The sequence below is a fragment of the Rhinatrema bivittatum genome, chromosome 1 (genome assembly GCF_901001135.1).
Source record: "Rhinatrema bivittatum chromosome 1, aRhiBiv1.1, whole genome shotgun sequence".
Lineage (NCBI taxonomy): Eukaryota > Metazoa > Chordata > Amphibia > Gymnophiona > Rhinatrematidae > Rhinatrema > Rhinatrema bivittatum.
In genome coordinates, this window is record NC_042615.1 from 341,666,618 (window position 1) to 341,688,098 (window position 21,481).

The 21,481-nt window shown below is 43.2% G+C and overlaps 1 protein-coding gene and 1 long non-coding RNA gene across 13 annotated transcripts in view; one reads left to right on the forward strand and one right to left on the reverse strand.

Moving 5' to 3' along the window:
• The window catches only part of SEC31A (SEC31 homolog A, COPII coat complex component), a 236,320-nt gene extending 219,597 nt beyond the window's left edge, over positions 1-16,723 (reverse strand). For 11 of the 12 annotated variants that reach the window (XM_029599022.1, XM_029599015.1, XM_029599008.1 and 8 more), the window contains exons 1-3: positions 16,504-16,723; positions 9,132-9,211; positions 6,153-6,276 (exon numbers count right to left, since the gene is read on the reverse strand). In XM_029599022.1, coding sequence (XP_029454882.1) covers positions 6,153-6,276; positions 9,132-9,210 — 203 coding nt within the window. In that variant the 5' untranslated portion in view covers position 9,211; positions 16,504-16,723. The remainder of the gene's footprint in view (positions 1-6,152; positions 6,277-9,131; positions 9,212-16,503) is intronic. The other variant, XM_029598987.1, reaches the window with a different exon arrangement.
• Positions 16,724-16,902: 179 nt separating this feature from the next.
• On the forward strand, positions 16,903-21,189 carry LOC115090248. The gene is made up of 3 exons (XR_003856352.1): positions 16,903-17,435; positions 17,817-17,855; positions 20,452-21,189. It is a non-coding gene; the product is annotated as an uncharacterized LOC115090248 (long non-coding RNA).
• The last annotated feature ends 292 nt before the right edge of the window (positions 21,190-21,481 follow it).

Genomic DNA, 21,481 nt, shown 5'->3' on the forward strand with positions numbered 1-21,481 from the left:
GGACACCTTCCTTCCTGAGAAATGCTGCTACTACTATGAGACACTTGGTAAAGACTCGTGGAGCAGATGCCAGACCGAAAGGTAGTACCCGGTATTGATAATGGTCGTGGCCTATCAGAAAACACAAATACTTGCGATGAGATTGTGTTATCGCAATGTGGGTATAAGCGTCCTTGAGGTCGAGAGAGCACAGCCAATCCCCCTTTTGCAACAGAGGGAGCAAGGCGCCCAGGGTTACCATCTTGAACTTTTCTTTTTGCAGATACTTGTTGAGGGCCCGAAGGTCCAGAATTGGACGAAGCCCCCCTGATTTCTTTGGTATTAGGAAGTACCTGGAATAGAATCCTTTCCCTTGTTGACAAGGAGGGACGGGTTCTATAGCATTTGATTGTAGAAGAAGGAATACTTCTTGTTGTAATTGAGTCAAATGGCTGGTTAGACTCCATGCCTGAAGGGGCGGGGAGTCTGGCGGAAGTGTTATAAAGTTGAGGTGGTAACCCTGTGCGATAATTGCTAGCACCCACTAATCTGAGGTGATCTGTTTCCAACGGTGTAAGAAGTGGTACAGACGACCTCCCACAGGGATGTGTGGAAGAGGGAGTTGGCTTGTGCTCAATACAGGGAAGTCAAAGGCCCGCCGCAGGCCCAGGAGGTGGGGCTACAGTAGGCCTTTGCTTTCTCGGCTGACGAGTCTGAGGCCTGTTAGAGGACCGTGCAGGACGAGCCCTAGTTGACGGAGGGTAGTAGCGGCGTGGTCGAAAGAACGACTTTTTAGAGTCCTTCTTTTGCGGTTGCTTGGAGATCACCTCAGGTGGGATAGACGAGAGTTGTTTCAACGTCTCATGGTGGTCTTTTAACTCTGCCACTATCTGTTGAATTTGTTCTCCAAACAAATTGTCGCCTAAGCAGGGTAAATCAGCAAGACGATCTTGGACCTCTGGGCGAAGGTTGGATGACTTTAACCAAGCCCAACGTCTAGCTGAGATGGCTGTGGCTGAAACCTTCGTGGAAGCATCGAATATATCGTAGGCAGTCCTAATCTCGTGCTTCCCTGCTTCAAATCCCTTGTGAAGAAGGGCTTGAAGTTGCGGTTGGTACTGGTCCGGCAACGTGTCAGCGTAGTCTTGCATCTGCTTAAGGATAGCTCTGTTGTATTGAGTCATATAGAGTTGATATGAAGCTATGCGTGAAATCAACATAGCTCCATGGTACACTTTTCGTCCCACACTATCCAGGAATTTGTTGTCCCTGGTAGGTGGGGTAGAAGAGTGCGGCTTAAGACGCTTGGCCTTCTTCTGTGCAGACTCAACTACAACAGAGCGATGATCCAGTTGAGGCTTTTGGAAACCTGGTGCTGACTGGACAAGGTATGTGGAGTCAGCTTTCTTATTAACTGGAGACACCGATGAAGGAGATTCCCAGTTTTTCTTGAGCAGATCCAAAAACACCTGGTGTATAGGGATGGAAGCGATGATTTTTGGCGCATCCAGAAATTGAAGGAGTTCCATCATTTGGTGTCTATCATCGGCTTCAGATTGTAACTGAAAAGGTACAACTTCTGACATCTCTTTTACAAAATTAATAAAAGAGAGATCCTCAGGAGGAGATCTTTTTCTACTCTCTGTAGGAGATGGCGGCGAAGGCAAATCTGTGTCAGAAGATGTATCATCATCATCACCCCAGGTATCGTAGGGATCGTGTGGGGCTTGTAGCCCTGATGGACCTGGCTGAGGTTATCGATGGAAACCGAGGTGGAATCGGTGCCGTAGGTGGAATCAGAAATGGCATCGATGGCTTCAGTGCTGCCGATGGAATCGGTGTCTGGCGCGGAATCGATGGAGCCGAAGGATATATCGGTGGAGATATGCCAGGAGGTACCGATGGAACCACCCCGGAAGGGGGAATCCGAAACGGTGTTTCTCCTGCCGATGAGAATCCAGTCGGAGACGGTGGTGTTGTCGATGGCACTGGAATCACCGATGGAAGGGCCATCATGAGCGCCTCCATACGGCTGAGTAGCGGTGCTAACGCTTGTATCAACGGCTCGGTGGTCGGTTCCCTCCTCGGTGGCGAAGCCGGTGCCGGTGTCGGTGCTGAGGGCGGCACTGGAACCGGTGCCGGAGACGGTGCCGATGGAGGTTGTAATTTCTTCATTGCTTTCTCGATGGCCTCCTGGACCAGCCGGTCCAGTTCTGCCCGGAGACCAGGGGTAACCATACCCGGCTCGACGGGAGAGGGAGGCTGAGGCAGGGCCGGAAGTACCACCGTAACCGGTGGGATCACGGCCCCCGCACCCCGGGAGGGTGAGGGTTTCCTCGATGCCAACGAACAAGACGTGGAGGATGTCCGGTCTGTTCGCGGCTTCTTTGTCGGTGGCTCGGCTTGAACAGAGGTCGATGGCTGTGGATCCTCGACAGGCCGAGACTTGTGCCGTCGATGGCGATGCTTTTCTGTCCGGTCCCCTCGCCCATCCGGGGAAGGAACGGGAGTCGATGGCCGAGAAGCGATCGATGGCGGACGGTCACCGGAGGGTTGGCGATGATGGTACAACTTCGACGGTGCCGGTTCCGATGACGTCGATGCTATCGATGGCGTTGGGGTGGGTGCATGGAAGAGGAGCCCCATCTTCTCCATCCTGGCTTTGCGACCCTTGGGTGTCATTAAGGCACATTTGGTGCAAGTCAGGACATCATGCTCACTACCCAAACACATTACACAAACCCTATGGGGGTCTGTGATGGACATAGTCCGGGTACAATCCGGACAACGGCGGAACCCCGTTGCCATGGCTGGAAGCCAAAATTTAGGCTGGGGATCGGTAAGTGCCAACAGGCCTCAAGGGCCAAAATCGACGGCAGTCGATGGAAGAAGGCAAAAAACTTACCGGGTTCCGAAAGATGACTAAAAAATTTGTCGAAGGGAGACCCCTGAGGGGCAAATTTTCTTAGGAAATTAATTTCCAAATTCCTGTCAGGAACGTGGTTAGAGAGCTCCTTTCACCGCGTGGCAACTGCTGCGCGGAAAAAAGAAGACTGAAGGGAGACCCCTGCTGGCTGCAGGGTCAGTGCCTTGCTGGGCATGCCCAGTAGGGGCCAGTCAAAGTTCTGTTAAACTTTGACAGAAGTTTTCCGTGGTGGGCTCCATCCTCGATGTCACCCATTTGTGAGGACAACCATCCTGCTTGTCCTGTGAGAATACTGTGTACAATTTTGATCGCCACATCTCAAGAAAGATATAGTTGCGATGGAGAAGGTACAGAGAAGGGCGTCCAAAGTGATAAAAGGGGATGGAACAGCTCCCCTATGAGGAAAAGCTGAAAAGGTTAGGGCTGTTCAGCTTGGAGAAGAGACGGCTGAGGGGGGATATGATAGAGGTGTTTAAAATCATGAGAGGTCTTGAACGAATAGATGTGAATCAGTTGTTTACATTTTCAGATAATAGAAGGACTAGGGGGGCATTCCATGAAGTTAGCAAGTATCACATTTAAGACTAATTGGAGAAAAATTCTTTCACTCAACGCACAATTAAGCTCTGGAATTTGTTGCCAGAGGATGTGGTTAGTGCAGGTAGTGTAGCTGGGTTTAAAAAAAGTTTGAATAAGTTCTTGGAGGAGAAGTCCATTAACTGCTATTAATCAAGTAGACTTAGGGAATGGCCTCTGTATTACTGGTATCAGTAGCATGAGATCTTCTTAGCGTTTGGGTACTTGCCAGGTTCTTGTGGCCTGGTATGGCCTCTGTTGAAAACAGGATGCTGGGCTTGATGGACCCTTGGTCTGACCCAGTATGGCAATTTCTTATGAAAATTAGAGCTGACCAGATAATTTTCTTGTCCCAATTTAATACTGCTCGCAAAACCAATCAGAAATTGAGTGGCTAAATTTAGCCACTAGGCACCAGTAAATTTTCAAAGGCTTTGATATAGCCATTTTACTCCACAGTTAAACAGCTTTGAGAATTTATCCCTTAGTGTTCACCCTGGAGTGTGCTACTTACACTTACAGAATTTACTACTACTGAAAACATCTTTATATTTTAAAGGGAAAAATATATCTATTTGAATTTAGTTCAAGCTTTTTAATTTGTAGCTCTGGGCAAGTTATTTTAACTTTTAATCTTGTTACTTTTAATGTGTTTCAAATTAAAACTCTTATGCATCACAGAATAGCATAATCATTAAACAAACCATAGCAATAATGGAAATAATAAAATGGTCCTGTTCAAAAGTTCTTAATATCGTGTTTTGTCCCCTTTTTCATCAATGACAGTCTGCAGTCTTTTGTGATAGCTGAGAATGAGGCCCTTTATTTTCTCAAGTGGTGAAGCTGCCTGTTCCTCTTGGCAAATGGCTGCTGATCCTGTATATTCTTTGGTTGTCTAGCATAAACTGCATGTTTGAATTCTCCCCAAAGTAGTTGAGGTCAGGAGACTGTGATGGCCACTCCAGAACTTTCACTTTCTTCTGCAGCAGCCACTGAAGGGTCAACTTGGCTTATGTTTCAGATCATTGTTATGATGGAAAGTTCAAGTGCACCCCTTGCGCAACTTCCTGGCTGATGAATGCAAATTCTCCTCCAGTATTTCCTGATAAGACGCTGCATTCATCCTGCCATCAATTTTGACTAAATTCCCAGTGCTGCTGTAGCTCACACCCCCACCCCCTCCCCAAAAAAACAGCAGAGATCCACCTCCATAATTCACAGTAGGGATGGGTATGCTTCTCTTTCATAGCTTTTATGGCTGTGATCATAAAGTTCAATTTTGGTCTCACCATGCCAAATTATTTTGTTCCAGAAGTATTGAGGCTTCTCTAGGTGCTGTTAAGTGGGCTATTTTGTGGCGTTTTTGCAGCAATGGCTTTTTTCTGGCAACTCTACCATGCAGTTCATTTTTGTTCAAGTATCTCCTTATTGTGCATGCTGAAACACCCCCACCACTTTGTTTCAGGGAAGCCTGTATTTCAGTATGCACCCAGACAAATTTTGTTGGTGGCTGTGTCTGAAATCTTTCTTGGTCTACTTTGGTATTAACAGAACCCTTAATTTTTCACTCCTTGATCAGAATTTGAACAGTACTGATTGGCACCGTCAAATCTTTGGCTATCTTTTTATATCCTTTTCCTGATTTAAAAAGTTGAACTACTTTTGCTTACAGATCCTTTGACAGTTCTTTTGCTTTCCCCATTCTTCATGAACCAAAGTCAGTGCAGCCCAAAATGAAATGCACAAGGTTATCTCAAAAGCTAAGAAAACCATTGACTATTTATATATAGACACTAATTACAATCACACAAAGCACAGGTGTGGATACCAACCCTTCACTGACATCTCAACCTGTGTGTATCAACTTGAGTATATATTATCAGCCCAAACATTCAAGGGTATGCAAACTTTTGAACAGGACCATTTTATTGTTTCCCTTATTGCTATAGTTTAATGATTGTGCTATTCTGTGATGCATAATAGTTTTAATTTAAAACAATAAAAATATGATGTGTTTTGGCTGATCACTTGTTTTCTTAAAATGCTACACATCTTACAAATTCTGCCAGGGGGTATATAAACTTATGTATAACCATCAATCTGTGGAAGTCACACATCTCAGGCTGATATATATTTTAAGTTTTTTTTTTGTTGCAAATAAAATTTCATAGAGAGGTCTATCTTAAATCAAGAGGAACTGCAGACATTCAAGTATCAATTGCAGACTTCAGGAGAAACTTAAGCAACCAGATCTTGAAGAAAGTACAGTGGAGCACAAATAATCTCTAATATCTGGCCAACCTGATGCTGCAGCGTTTCAAAACACACGTTTTCTTCTTCAGGGTTTGATAAATCCACTGTAAACTGTAGTCGTCTGCCGACTGTCAAACTTATGTAAAATCAGCCACAACTAAGGCTTTAGTTAATCTGAAGAGGACTGCTAACTCGCCATGGGGTCTTCTAAAGAGGGCTTCAGAAGAATTATTTCTTCATGGAAAGATTGGTGGATACATAAACAGTCTTCCAGTGATATGATGGAGACAAAAATAGTAAGATAATTCACAGCAGGAAGCCAGGCCCCCAAAGACCAAGAAATCTGATACCCTATAGACTTGCCCCTTCTTAACAAAAAGGACCTGTCAGTCACACGTGCATGAACAAAAACCCTTACCTTTGGGATGAGGAGAATGTGGCACTGGACTTCATATCTAAGGAGGGGTCAGCCAAGTCCAGCTCAAATATCTCCAAAGAAGCATTTGTACTGAAGGTAGCATCCAACTGCTGAGCAGACGTACCTGTACAAAGAACACATACAAATAAAGTAACCACTGCAAACTCATTCAGATTTACAGCACTTATCAGACACACAGCCAAAAACACAGCTATCAACTTTTGTATCCTCTCTGCTACTGTCTCATTTCTCCTCTACTCCACTACATTGTCAGAGTCAGTTGATGAGGCAGTTTCCTCTTACACCACCAAAATCTTGCCCCTCCCCTTACCCATCCTGTAAGATGCACCAAACCCCAGCCTTGGCTCTCCCCTAGAATTTGCTTCTGCTGCCCACTCTGCAGATGTGTTTCTGGCTAAAATCTCATGCCTATGTCCATTTCATACATGCATGCTGACCTCTTCAAGTCCGCTATTTCACTTGCCAAGCAAGACTATTATGTCCATCTGACAGATTCTCTTGCTTCTAACCTTCATCAACTCTTTGCTATACTCAATTCCTTCCTCCTCTAGCCAGACTATGACTACTTCCAAAATCAAGGTTTACAAAATGAGTCTAGAGTTCTCAAAAAAGGTCAATTCTACCCCTCTTCTCCTCCACTTTGGAGGGCAACAACGATTCAAAACAGGAATATCATAATCCTTAAGCCAAGTTTCAGTTAAACAAACAGGAGCAGAGCAAATAGGAGGTTGTGAATTACTGCTGATTTTTTGATATATAGACTGGGCATTGATTAACAAAATCAAGAAAGTAGATGTTAAGGTTAGTACTGAGGTAGCTGTAGATAACATTTTTCAGGACTCGATGGTTTGGGGTTGGACGCCAAGGACGTATGATTTTTGGCGTATTATAGCGGTCTTGTCTGATTACAACAGAAATGTTAAACATTTTGAAAATGCCAAATCTAAAATAGTCAGAGGCTAGTAAAACAGCAACTCACCGAAGGTGCGCACAAAGGGGGCAGACCCTTTGTCGCGCTCCTTCGTGTGTGCACCCCTCCAGCGACCTGCCCTGGGTTAAATGTCTGGTGCCCGATGGATGGATGATGACAGGTGGGCGAGGCTAATGGTCACAGGGCTCAGATCACAGCAGCAAAGTCACCGGGATGGCAGACAGTGACCAGTGAAGTCCAACTGATGGAAGGCAGCAGGACAGGCATGAAAGCAAGTCAGCACTCCTCTGGCGTCTGGCCCCGGGTTAAATGCCCGGTGCTCGATGGATGCCATCGGGTGGGCGGGGCTAATGGCCACAAGGCTTGGATCACAGCAGCAAAGTCGCCGGGATGGCAGACAGTGACCAGTGAAGTCCAACTGATGGAAGGGAGCAGGGCAGGCGTGAAAGCAGGTCAGCATTGGCCCCGGATTAAGTAGGAAGTCAGTGTTGATTTCCAGTGCTACGAGCTTAACTTTAGGAGAATCAATAGCAGGCCTAAATATAAGTTCCTCAGGTGAGTTTTCAGCCTAAAATTAGGAGCCTCCATTCCACTGAAAATCCTCCTAATGTTCGGGGCCTAAAATGTAGGTATCTGTCAAGCACTCACCTTTGACAACTGTCCTACCTGAGGTTATTTTTCAAAAAGAAGTAAGCCAGCTAAATTGCCCTAAATTGACTGGGGTTGAGTCCCTAAATTTAGGTGCCTGAAAAGTGAGCACAGCCAAGGGCTGGATCAAGTTGGGGCAGTAAATTAGACAACTATTGCTGATTTTCCATGCTAGGCGCCTAACTTGGCCAGACAACACTAGGTGATGAACTAGGAGGACTAGATCTGGCCAGCCAGTGTTCATCAATTCTCTTCACTTGTTTGCCCAATTCAAAAGTTAACAGCATGTAGGAAGCCCCCCACCCCACCCCTCTCTTGAATGCAAAGTTAACTGCCGTGCTGACAGCCACTCCAATGTCCGATCCTTCCCTCCTTCCTGCCCAAATTAAACAAGCCATAAAATTACACAAATATTAGAGAGCCAAAATGAATGTATCAAACATACAAAATTTATTTAAACACACCACCCATATATAAACCTGTATAGACAATAAAAACTAAGCTAGCACACTCACACATACACACCCACAAAATAAAAAATGTCTTTTTGAGATACAACATACAAGTATAATCTCTTACTGCTAATGCATTTCACATATGTTTCTTCTTCATAAATACTCAAAAAATACATATATCATGTGTTTCTACAATTTTTTGAACTGGGATGTTTAATTCTGAATGTCCGACAAAATTACCCACAATTCTTGTGGGTAATTCTTGTGATATTTGTTTTTGCAGTGCGGCAGCATATTTAGAATAGATGAATCATAACGGTCCCTGAGGAAGCCCCTTTTGTGAGGGGTGAAACGAAGAGATCTTGTATCTACTTTTGTCGGACATTCAGAATTAAACATCCCAGTTCAAAAAATTGTAGAAACACATGATATATGTATTTTTTGAGTATTTATGAAGAAGAAACATATGTGAAATGCATTAGCAGTAAGAGATTATACTTGTATGTTGTATCTCAAAAAGACATATTTTTTATTTTGTGGGTGTGTATGTGTGAGTGTGCTAGCTTAGTTTTTATTGTCTATACAGGTTTATATATGGGTGGTGTGTTTAAATAAATTTTGTATGTTTGATACATTCATTTTGGCTCTCTAATATTTGTGTAATTTTATGACAAGATTATAGAGAGTTGTATTCAAGTACCCTTTGTGTAATTACATACCAAATTAAACAAGCAGCAGGACCAAGACTCTCAGATCCCCCCTCCCAACTGACACCAGATTGCTCTGTTTTGGGACGAGAAGGTCCAACTAAGATATTTTTAAAAAGACTTAACTAAATAAAAACAGATACCTAGCAGTAATTTTATAGCAGATTTGCTGATCATCCCAAACAGACTAAGCACACACCCCAGTGCAACACCTCACCTGTGGCTAGGTAAATGGGATGATGCTGAGCAGGACTCCATGCCTGCATAGCAGTGCGCTCTATCTCCTTCAACTTCATCCTACAAAAAACAGACAAGTGCTGAGAAATTACAATAAAAACAATGGAAATACCTTACAAAAGCACGCTGAAGAATAGCCTCATTTACTGAATACCACTTGCCACCGTCTCTTGGAAACTTACCATAGAATCGTCTCAGATTAACAATTAAAACATTTTAATCCTGGCTAGTTGTATAAATTCCTAATACAATCTTACCTCTGGATTCATATCAGCATGACAAATGAAGATTTTTACTATTTTGTACTTTAACTGGCATTCTAACTACTAGGTGTACCCTGTGAGATTTGATTTAGGTCTATGATTCCTTTATCTTTCACACTTCATTTTCCAGTCCATCATTTACTCCTCTCCGACCCCATTCTCTTCACAATAATCATCTCTCCTGACTTTGGCTCCATTTATCCCCTCCATATCTTCTCCTTACATTCTCATCGTACAAACTAAACTTGTGGCATTGATTTATCATTAAAGAGAGTTATTGTCTCTTAGCAATAACTGCTGACAAAATGCAATGTGACATATCTCTCCATTATGACATCGCTACCACCCAGATACAGTGGGCTCAGTGCTTTCTCAATGGCGTTGCTTTTCTTTATCGATTGGAATGTGCTTGTGTTTGAGGAATTCTACTATTTTTCAGCATATCTCCAGGACACATGTAATACTATCACCTACTCTGTAGCAGATGTGAATTTCAAGCAAGCTGGGTACCAAAAATGTCATACAACTTATATATGCACATACATTAATCAAAAGTTGATTACAAGTCTACAAATAACTAGACTGTATGCATTTTAAATCCCCCCCCCCAAAAAAAGGAGAGAAATACATGGTAACACAAAGAAAAATGGCTGAATTATGACAAGTTTGAAACATGTGAGCAGTACCGCCAAAGTTTTGATTGGAACTACTGTTCATAAATTTCAAAACTTGTTCCAATTCTGTTTTCTGTTTGTAAAAAGATAAAAACTGCTAAAAAAAAAAAAAAAAATAGAATCTTATTATAGCAGTTTCATAAAACATGGAACTAGTTTTCACTAATCAAGTTCCATCACAGATTGCTCCAGAAAAATTATATCTAGGTATACCATGAATTTGCCTTTCCACTCCTACTCTGACCTCAAGAAAAAAGTGAAGAAAGCAGTATCAGATACAGTTATCCCTTTCCTTGTATACTGCTACAGCAGTAGTAAATGTCCAGGAAGCCAACACTGGTTTATGTTAAAGATAGCTTTTTATAATAGAAATATGATAAAGTGTACACATGCTTTAAAGGACACGACCCTTTGTTTGTTCAAACAGGGACCCACTGTGATTATTATTTAAACTCACATTTCCCACTGGTAACTTTTCTAAAGGACCAGGAACTCAAACTTTAAATAAGAACATAAACTCTGGAATTTGTTGCCAGAGGATGTGGTTAGTGCAGTTAGTATAGCTGGGTTGAAAAAGGTTTGGATAAGTTCTTGGAGGAGAAGTCCATTAACTACTATTAATCAAGTTTACTTAGGGAATAGCCACTGCTATTAATTGCATCAGTGTTCATCAACCAACCTCTTCCCTTCAATAATAATTCTATAACATATACCAATACAAGGGATGCTTGTGTCCTGGTATTACTTATGTACGGTGGCTATTGTTCAAGGACAGCCAATTTTATGGGTGTCCTTCTTTTTAGCCCCGTCTATTAATCTTTATTATCCAAAATTCAATGTAGATTTTCTATTTTGTCTTTTTCTTTTTTATCTAAAAAGATCCCCTTATCTCCCCGTTTTATGAGGCGACCCGCTACTTGTTTGTCAATACTTATCAGGACATCCGTCTCAATTGCTTCTCGCGGGGATCGCGTCTGCCTGCCCGACATGGGCCATGTTTCGGCACTCTTGTGCCTGCTTCAGGGGCTACGGGGGGGGTTGTGCTGTGTCCTAAACAGGTACTCGATATCTGTTAGTTCTCCAGTGTCATGTTGATAATGTTCCTACTCGTGGACGGCGCCTACCTTCTGTGTCCACGAGTAGGAACGAGTAGGCGCCGTCCACGAGTAGGAACATTATCAACATGACACTGGAGAACTAACAGATATCGAGTACCTGTTTAGGACACAGCACAACCCCCCCCGTAGCCCCTGAAGCAGGCACAAGAGTGCCGAAACATGGCCCATGTCGGGCAGGCAGACGCGATCCCCGCGAGAAGCAATTGAGACGGATGTCCTGATAAGTATTGACAAACAAGTAGCGGGTCGCCTCATAAAACGGGGAGATAAGGGGATCTTTTTAGATAAAAAAGAAAAAGACAAAATAGAAAATCTACATTGAATTTTGGATAATAAAGATTAATAGACGGGGCTAAAAAGAAGGACACCCATAAAATTGGCTGTCCTTGAACAATAGCCACCGTACATAAGTAATACCAGGACACAAGCATCCCTTGTATTGGTATATGTTATAGAATTAATTGCATCAGTAGCATGAGATATACTTTGTGTTTGGGTACTTGCCAGGTTCTTGTGGCCTGGTTTGGCCTCTGTTGGAAACAGGATGCTGGGCTTAATGGATCCTTGGTCTGACCCAGCATGGCAATTTCTTATGTTCTTAAATATAATATTGAGGCAGAATTTGCTTTAAATTATAAATATACTTATTTCAGATGCCTTACTGGTAAACACATTTCAACTTTTGGCATAAAAAGAAAACTAGTTATTTTTCTAACAGTATTCATGTTTCTACAATGAGCCAGTTATTCTCTCATAGAAGAAAGGCTGAAAGGGGGCTTTATAGCTTTGAAAAGAGAAGATTAAGAGGGGACATGATAGAGATATACAAAACTCATTAGTAGAATACAGCAAACCACACGCAAGCAGTTGTTTGCCCTGTTCAAAAATACTAAGACCAAAGGGCACCTAATTAAGTTGTATGCTAGCAGTTTAAAGACTAACACTGATTAAAGAAAATATTTCTTTGGTCAATGGGTAGTTAAATTGTGGAATCTGCTGCTGCCAGATGTAGGCACAGCAGGGCTTATGAAGGTTCTAGATGCATTCCTGTAAGACAAGGACAAACTGATATTAGAGTTTGGGTGCAGGCCAAGTTGCTTTATACTTAAGAACATAAGAAAATGCCATACTGGGTCAGACCAAGGGTCCATCAAGCCCAGCATCCTGTTTCCAACAGTGGCCAATCCAAGTCACAAGTACCCAACCATTAAATAGATCGCATGCTATTAATGCTCGCAAGAAGCAGTGGCTATATACCTACAGGGAATTACTCTAGTGTTATCAGTGACTCTGGGGCCACTGTCAGAAACAGGATGCTAGGCTTGATGGACCACTGGTCTGACCCAATTAGCTGTTCTTATGTTCAGCATCATGCCAACATAAATAACTGAACAGACTGGTTAATCTGACCTCTGTGTGACCAAATTAATGAAATTGCTGCGAAAACAAAGAATAATGCAGTTTTTGGAATTCAATGGATTAAAGCATGGTTTTACCACATGTAAATCTTGTCAGATGAATTTGATCAAATTTTTTTTGATTGGATGATCAGAGAGCGCTAGATGTAGTGTACTTGGATTTCAATAAGGCTTTTGACATGGATCCACTTTAAACAAAAAAAAGAAAAACCTGAAAACCCTTGGTATGGGACCTAGAGTGACTGACTGGGTTAGAAACTAACGGGCGGATTTTAAATGCCCTGCTCGCGTAAATCCGCCCGGATTTACGCGAGCAGGGCCCTCGCGCGCCGGCGCGCCTATTTTGCATAGGCTGCCGGCGCGCACAGAGCCCTGGGACGCTCGTAAGTCCCGGGGTTTTTTTAAGGGGGCGTGTCGGGGGTGGGGCCAAATGATGCAGCGTTTTGGGGCAGGATGCTGCGTTTCGGGGGCAGGACCGGGGGCATGGCGCCGGCCTGGGGGCGTGGTCGAGGCCTCCGGACCAGCCCCCGGGTTGGATGACGGCGCGCCAGCAGTCCGCTGGTGCGCGTAGATTTACGTCTGCTTCTTGCAGGCGTAAATCGAGGGACAAAGGTAAGGGGGGGGGTTTAGATAGCGCCGGGGAAGGGAGGGGGAAGGTGAGGGGAGGGCGAAAGAAAGTTCCCTCTGAGGCCGCTCCGATTTCGGAGCGGCCTCGGAGGGAACGGAGGCAGGCTGCGTGGCTCGGCAGCCTTGCGTGCCCCGATCCAGGATTTTATAAGATATGCGCGGCTATGCACGTATCTTATAAAATCCAGCGTACTTTTGTTCGCACCTGCTGCGAACAAAAGTACACGATCTTTTTTAAAATCTACCCCTGAGTGCGAGGTGAAAAAGGTATTGGTAAATGGAGTTTTCAGTTCTGGAACTGGTTCTTTTCAACATTTTCATAAGTGATTTGGAAGAAGGATTGTCTGCAAAGGTTTGATTTTCTGCCAATAATACTAAAATCTGAAACAGGGTGGACAGCCAGGAAGGTATGGAAAACAGGAGGTGTATCTAGGAAAGCTCAAGAAATGGTCTAGGGTCTGGCAGCTAATATTAATGCTAAAAAATGCAGAGTAATGCGTTTGGCATACAAACATTCAAGGGAGAGGAAATTCTTCTAAGCACAAAGGAGGAGCAGGGGTAATTGTATCTAATTTATTTTTATTTAAAATTCTTTTCTATACTATCATTAAGCAGTATACCATCACAACGGTTTACAGTGAGGCACATATATACATCTTTGGAAAATGTATAAATTAATATTATCTATAGGAAGTGCCATTAAAGTCCGGTAACATAGTTTCGTAATAAAGACTATTTGCAAAAGGTTTTTAAAAAATCTTGTCCTTTTTCTCGTTTCTCAGTTTTAATTGCATATATAACTCTATCGGAGTGTATGTTTTGTTTTAATAAAGCACACTTATTGAGCAGAAAGGTGCTGCGTTCTGATGTTCTGCTGCCAGATTTCATATTCCACTATTCACCGCTCTCTTTGTAAAAGGCTTGCTTGAAAAGCCAGGTTTTTAAACTCTTTTTGAATAGTTTAAAAACTCTCTGTAGTCTAATTTCTAAGGGCATGGTGTTCCACAGAATTGGTCCGGCTAAGGATACAGCCCGTTCTCTAACTTGGGTCAGTCTTGCTGTTTTAACCGAAGGGATGGTTAGCAGATCTGAGGTTTCTATGTGGGACATGAACACGTAGTGCTGTGTTCAGCCATTCTGCTTTTTCGTCGTGAATTAATTTATGTATTGTGCAAAGTGTTTTGTATTGAACTCTGTATTGAATGGGTAGCCAGTGTAGCTCTGCTAGAGTTTCAGTAATATGATCATTTCTTCGTTTACCAATAAGTATTCTTGCGGCAGAGTTTTGCAGCATTTGGAGTGGTCTTATTGTTGTGTATGGTAATCCTAGGAGAAGGGCATTACAGTAGTCTGTGCTAGCAAATATTAGTGCTTGTAAGACTGTTCTGAAGTTTGTTAATGTTAGTAAAGGTTTTAATTTCCTGAGAACCATAAGTTTGGTGTACCCTTCTTTGACTTTTAGTGATATGTGTTGTTTGAGGCTAAGTTCTGTGTCAATCATTACACCGAGGTTTCGTACTTTCAGTTAATTCTATTTTCTGAATATTTTTTAGCAGAATTGGGGTTTGGACGATCATCAGATTTAATGATCTTAAGGTCACCAAACAGATGGATAAAAAAAGACAGCAAAAGCTAGAAAGATGCTTGGCTGCATAGGGAGAGGAATGGTCAGCAAAAAAAGGGAGATGATATTGCCCCTAGAATACTGTGTACAATTGTGGAGACTGAAAGGATATAAACAGGATGGAGTCGGTCCAGAGGTGGCTACTAAAATGGTCAGTGGTCTTTGTTCTAAAGCATATGGGGATAGACAAAGATCTAAACACCCTAGAGGAAAGGTGAGATAGGGGAGATATGATAGAGGCAGTTAAATATCTCAAAGGTTTCTAGGCACAGGAGGTGAGCCTCTTTCAACAGAAAGGAATGAAGGTGAAAGGGGGTAGGCTCAAGGGTAATCTTAAGTAATACTTATTTACAGGAGTGGTGGATGCATGGAAAAGCCTCCAGGTAGAGGTGATATAGACAAAAACTGTATCTGAATTCAAAAAAGCATGGGAGAAATACAGTAAATCTCTAAGGAAGTGATGGGAATTGTAAACTAAATTAACTGAATGGATGAGCAGACTAGATTAGCCATATGATCTTTTTCTGTTGTCATGTATCTATGAATTCTATTTTATTACTATGCAGTCTCCAAAGCTCATGTACATTAGCAGCTCTAGAAATTCTTATGCTGGTCAAATAAAAAGTTACAACATACAGTTTTCCCCAGGATCATTACAGATACTAGAACTCTAACCTAGACAAATAACTTAAAATTGGATACAAAACAAAAACCTTATGAACTGAATGTTTTCAAACTAAAAGCCTGATTTACTAATCATTTTTCCCATAGCCATAGAATGGGAGAAAAGCCTTAGTAAATGACCCCCGTATACTATACCTCTTACCAGTAAACAATAGCCTACATGTAACAGCTAGGGCAAAATTACAACTGTGTTTCACATAAAGGTGTTTCATGTTGCAGCAATTTCAAAATCAAAGCCAAACTAAAGGACCAAGTCACTTGAGTTTTCTTTATCCCCATATACATAAAAGGAAGCCCTAGATGTCGTAAGTGCTTCTTCCTTGGACTTTGAACAGACTGTGGTGTGTGTTACATGCAGCAATCTGACACCTAAGTTAAGAACAACTGATTTGAAATCCCCCTTAATTAACCCAAAAATGAACGTTTCAACATTCTTCAGAGAGGGAGAGGAAAAAGACTACCATCCAACTCATGTTCTTTCCCAACCGTTCGGGCTTAACCGGGACCCACCACCCAGGCAGAATACAGAACCCTACAGACAGTACTAAAAGTTTTACCACGCACAAAGGCCTGCCACTGACAGCCAAGTGTCAGGAGGGCAAGGTAAACCTGCTGTTATGGCCCACCCCTAGCAAACTCCCAAATGTTGACAAGGCCGCGGAGGTCCCAGCAATGAGCTGGCGATGTGCTACCGCAGCTCCGGAAAAAAGCAATCTCTCTCACTCGCCCTTAATACGAGCAATAAGGGAGGGGGGGGGGGGGGGATTTAAACTAAAGCGCGACAGCAACACTCCCGCGCCAGGGAAGTGATAACAGGCTCCCCTCGTGCAGTCAACATAGTGCTAGAGCGGGCCGGCAACAATTAACACCCTATATAAGAGGTTCCTCCGCCGGCTCCAGATGGCGAGAGCTCCCCTAGACCGGTCCTTTCCTCCCTCCCTCACCTGCTCTCCTCCGGGGCTGGTAACAAGAGCTGCGCAAGCCGGGGGGACACGCTGACGTGACGGCTCCGGGTGGAGAGATCACGCACCGGTTCTTCACGCTCTTCTCTCCGTCTCCGGCGCGCGCGCGCGCTGCAGCAGAGGCGGTAGCAAGAAACGCCGAACACTTCCACGTCCCACTACAACGTGGCAGCCCAGACTCCGCCCCCCTCCCTCCCCGGCCGCCACCGATTACCCGCTCCGCCGTCAGTCCTCCACTGCGCGTGCTCAAGGAGAACCCTTCCGTAAGGGACAAGTGTGCGTGCCAAGCCGCGCTCTGGGGTTGAGGCCCCGCCTATTTTGAAAAGAGGACGGTGAAGTTGCAAGTATAATTCCGGGTTATAGTACGGTAGTACTTTGTTTCTTGGTCGGAAGTCCCGAGAGCGCGCCGGTCTCAGCGTGACACACGCCAGAGCTTGCTGACCACTCTTTATCAAGTAGACAGAGCTCGGTGCCCATCAGCTGGTGATGACGTTACAGCGGTAATGTGGGAAAAGAAAGATTCAAACACTGTAAAAACAATAGGTTGCTGGGAAAGAACCAGATCGAGGCCTGCAACGCGCTCAGAGAAACAAAAAGGGTCCAGTCCTAGCCTTTGTGCACATCTGCGATGAATGCTGTCGGCTGTTAGATAATGGGGAGGGATGGTGTTATAAACGTGAGTCTGGGCGCCATCTAGTTTTTCTTTCCTCTCCGGTATAGCTTGGAGTGCAAGGCCTGCCCTTTTAGTGATTGTGCGCGGCGCTGGGAGGGGAGGGTGAGAGAACGTTCAAACTTGTGCGTGCCACGCGCTGCGGTGACGTTTCCTATAAATTCGCGCGCGCGTTATTTCTTCTTTCTTTTCGTTTTGTGTAGCTGGATAAGCAGAAGTGAGGTCTGGGAGGTACCGCATGGCGGTGAGTTTTTGTTTTTTTTTTGGTGCATTGGTTCTGATATTTCTAACGTGTTCTAGATCAGAGAATTTTTGTCAAATCCAGTGATTGTTTTTCGTGCTATGTGACGGCGGAGAGGAATATGCTACAATCTTTTTTTCGTGGTGGCGTTATAGTTTTTCTAAGATTGGATGAACTGTTATAGGAGGGGGAGGGAGGGTGTTCATTTTTTTTTATTGCTGTGTCCGATGATGAAAACGTCATATTGCTGTTCACATCATGAGTGCCAGTGATTACTATCTTGTTGATGAGGACATGGTGAAACAAGAAAATCTTGGGCGGGTTAATACGTTTTGGTCTTACTCTGAAGCGGGAGAAATAATATTTAATTTTCCTTTCACATAGGTGTCATCTCTTTCTGAGGATGCCTTGCGGTGGAAAGCGGTAAGTTGGTATAACGTAAAACGTAACGTCGTTAGATGTAGACACATAAGCCAAAATAAATAAGCAAAATGCACCACTTCTTAAGTATTTAACGTGGCTCAGTTTCAAAAAATCCAAAGGATATACTATTTTATATGTAAGCGAGTAACAAAAGTTTTTAAAGATGCCGCATCAGCAAGCCTGTCAACGTGTTCAACCCTTCGGAGTTGAACCGTCCGGTCTTCTAATCATCTGCGGCTCTTAGCGGCCGTGTAGCCCGTAAATCATATCAGAAAAGTAACAATAAAGATCTTGTGTACTCCGTCCAAAACGGCAATGAAACCTGTAAACCGGGTGTCACGGCTGAAGACCTGTGGCAATATTGAACAATTTGTCCCGACTGTACAGTCAAGATAGCCGTGAGGCTTGCAAATTTGTACTTTTATATTGATGTGTGGTGGCTCAAAAGCCTTTAGCAATATTGAACAGTCCATCTACCCAGACTGTACAGTGTATCTTTCAACCCAACTGCCCATGTTTCGCTGCTGGATTGCAGGGGTAAACTACCGCTTTCTTACGGACATAGGGTCTCATGATGATTCATCTCACACACATACTTGCCCAGGTTCTCACTGAGGGCCACCTCCTCTTAGGTTGCTACAGGATGGATTGGGTCCATGGCAGGTTGGCTGCTGCAGCAGCCTGTTGGGCCTCTTTCAGGTGCTGCATCTGTACTTCCCACAAACCCTCTGCTATAGTCCGGAGGACCACATGTTGGGAACCACTGCATAAGTGGAATCTGGTGGGTTTAATCTACTAAATAGTTGTTTCTCTAGGGTTGTGGCACATTAAATTGCTAATTAGATGGAAATTTAGATAACTCTGGTAGCATATAGATGTACCTATCAGAGGTCTGATTTGCTTGTGGTGGTATGCACAATTTGGTTTACATTTTCATGGCCAGTGATTAAGTTATCACTCCTATTCATGACTTGCTGTAATTATTTTTTTGGAATGAGAACATGAAGTCCCTGAAAGCTAGATTTGTAAATTCAGTCGCTTGTGTATAGGTTAGCATAGTAGGCGCATAGATCTTTTGATGAGTGGTCTACAGCCAAAATTCTTCTGAAATAAATGTAGTTAAACTTTACTAAATCTGGGTCACTGAAAACGAAAATGCTTAAAATTGTTGATTGGCTTTAGTTTTCAAGAAATGCTACTGCGTCAGTATGTATGACCTTTGTCTTGGGAATGATGGAGGATAAATGAGTTAAAAGAGAGGATCTTAAATTAAACCAGAAATGACTAATCTACATTACTTGTAGGGAAAAGAACTGAGTTCCAACCCCACCTCCCTCTATGTATGTACCTAATTTACCAGAGACTCTCCTGTTCGTTTCTTAGAAAACTTACATAAACTGACTGAAGAAAAACAAATCTCTTATTTCTAAGCTACATAGGGCTAAGCTTAACAATTTATCATGAAACACACAGGCAATTAAGGACACAGATTCTAATAAGAGCAATAGTTACAAAAGTATATTTGACATCCTCTGCTTATCAGATTACAATTAATGCTAACCTCTTATCTCTCTAGCAATGATTTGCATGTATAAAATGCTAATGAGCTCTAGCTTCCTGCCCCCCAGACTAGGGAATAAAAGTTACAGTTCTTAGCACATGGGCCCTGCAGCTGAACTTTCTCTTTGGCAGGCTAGTCTCTGTGACCAGGACCCAGGCATCTGAGGTGGCAGGGTCAGGGCATCACCTTTTCCACTTTCTAGCAGTAAGGTGCACTCAGCTCCTCAACTCAGGGATACCGGGAGGAGACTGGTCTTTTCTGTCTGCAGTGGGCTCGGGCACCTTAGCCGGGGTGGAGGCATCAGCGATAGGATGGACTACCGCCTCTTTGGGTAGGATCCAATGACAACAGCAGCCATAAGTACTGGCTCCTTTTCAAGGGCTCACTTACGCATTATTCAGCAGCTCATGCATAGTCAGGTGAATGCATAATTAAGGCTTTTAATTTTCCCACTCTTTGGCCAGTCCTTTGTTTGCTGGCACAGTGCAGCAAGCAATCAGTTCTGTTGAATGAGTTGCCCAGGTTTGACAGGACTCTGATCCCGGATGGGGACTTGAGACCACAAAGAGAGGCCCCAATGTTATTTCAGTATAGATTCACACAGTACCAGATGGTTCTAATGTTGGTTTTGCCCTCCCTTGGGTGCCACTTAGGGTAGAAAGGGCCAATAAATCCATCGCCTTAGCCATGTACACAGCACCACAGAATCCTTTTGTTTTATGCATAGCTGTACATAGGTCAATATCCATTTTTGCTGATGTCAGAGGGTTTAGCTGCTGGGCCTTGTTAGCAAGAATTGGGATTTTCCTACAGACTGAATCTGAATAAATCTGACTGGGTTGGAACAGTTCTTGCATTTTGGGCAGACCAATGAATGAAGCTCATATTGCATCATACATGTTATAAATTGCATTGTTGTTCCTAGGCATCAATGATGCAATCAAAACTGCTTACATCACTGCTAAACAAATTGCCCTAGATCATCTCTAGAAATCTGTCATTTGTCAGTGTTTGATTTTATTTCTGTCTGAACAGGATCCAGAGATGCCTCATACTTGTGTGAACAATGCAGATAACTTCTACTATGTGGTGAAGTGACTTTTACATCACAAAAGTGCAGTATAAAGGCTGTGATTAAGTCTACCACCTCTATTTTGGCTGCAAAATTGGAGATCAGGACAAGAGCTGAGTGCCACATCTGCTGCAGCACTTGTGCAACAAAGCTTCACCACTGGTTGAAAAGGAAATGTGTGCCTTTTGCAGTGACAATGATTTGGAGAAAGCCAATGGATCATAACAATTGTTACTTCTGCATGGTAACTCCAGTTGAGAGAGGTTTGTCAAAGAAGCTGGTGTATGGTGCTATATTCAAACATTCCGGCTGCTATAGGCCCAGTACCTCTCCGCAGTGTCCGTGCCAGAATAATTCTTATTTGAGGCAGCTGGGAAAGATGATGTCCTGTGCTATCAGTCACATAACCCAGATTTTCTTCCATTCTCTTCTTCTGAACCACACTTCATAACACAGTGAACTAAATGATAGTTAGGAATTTGGAACTATGTAAGAGTAAGGCAGAGCTGATGGGCTCCAGCCTACAGCAATGGAATCTCCTGGTGAGTGATAGAGGATTTCCATGTTATGTGACAGTCAAAAGGATGTAAAATGGTTACTGTTTCAATGATTTGTTTTTATAATTATAGAACTTAGTAAACAGTTTTTGTTCCCTGCACATACCAGGATCAGTCCAAATAAAGTTTGTTTCCTTCAGGCTTTTTGGTGTTCCAAATAGATTTGTTGATGCTGATCACGGATATTACTTCAAAATTTGTACATTATGTAAGATTTTTGAGAAATAGCCAGTTTTGTGTTACAATAATTGTGAAATTTTAAAACAATCTCGTGTACATATTTTCTTGCTGGACAGTTTTTGATTTTTAAAATTCATGTTGTATCGTGGGCTATAAGTAACATATAACAGACTAACTTTTTTAAAATACACCCAAGAAACTCTGCCTGATCATACCCGAACTTGCTCGGGCAAGCCCCAGCTCAGCTGCAACAATC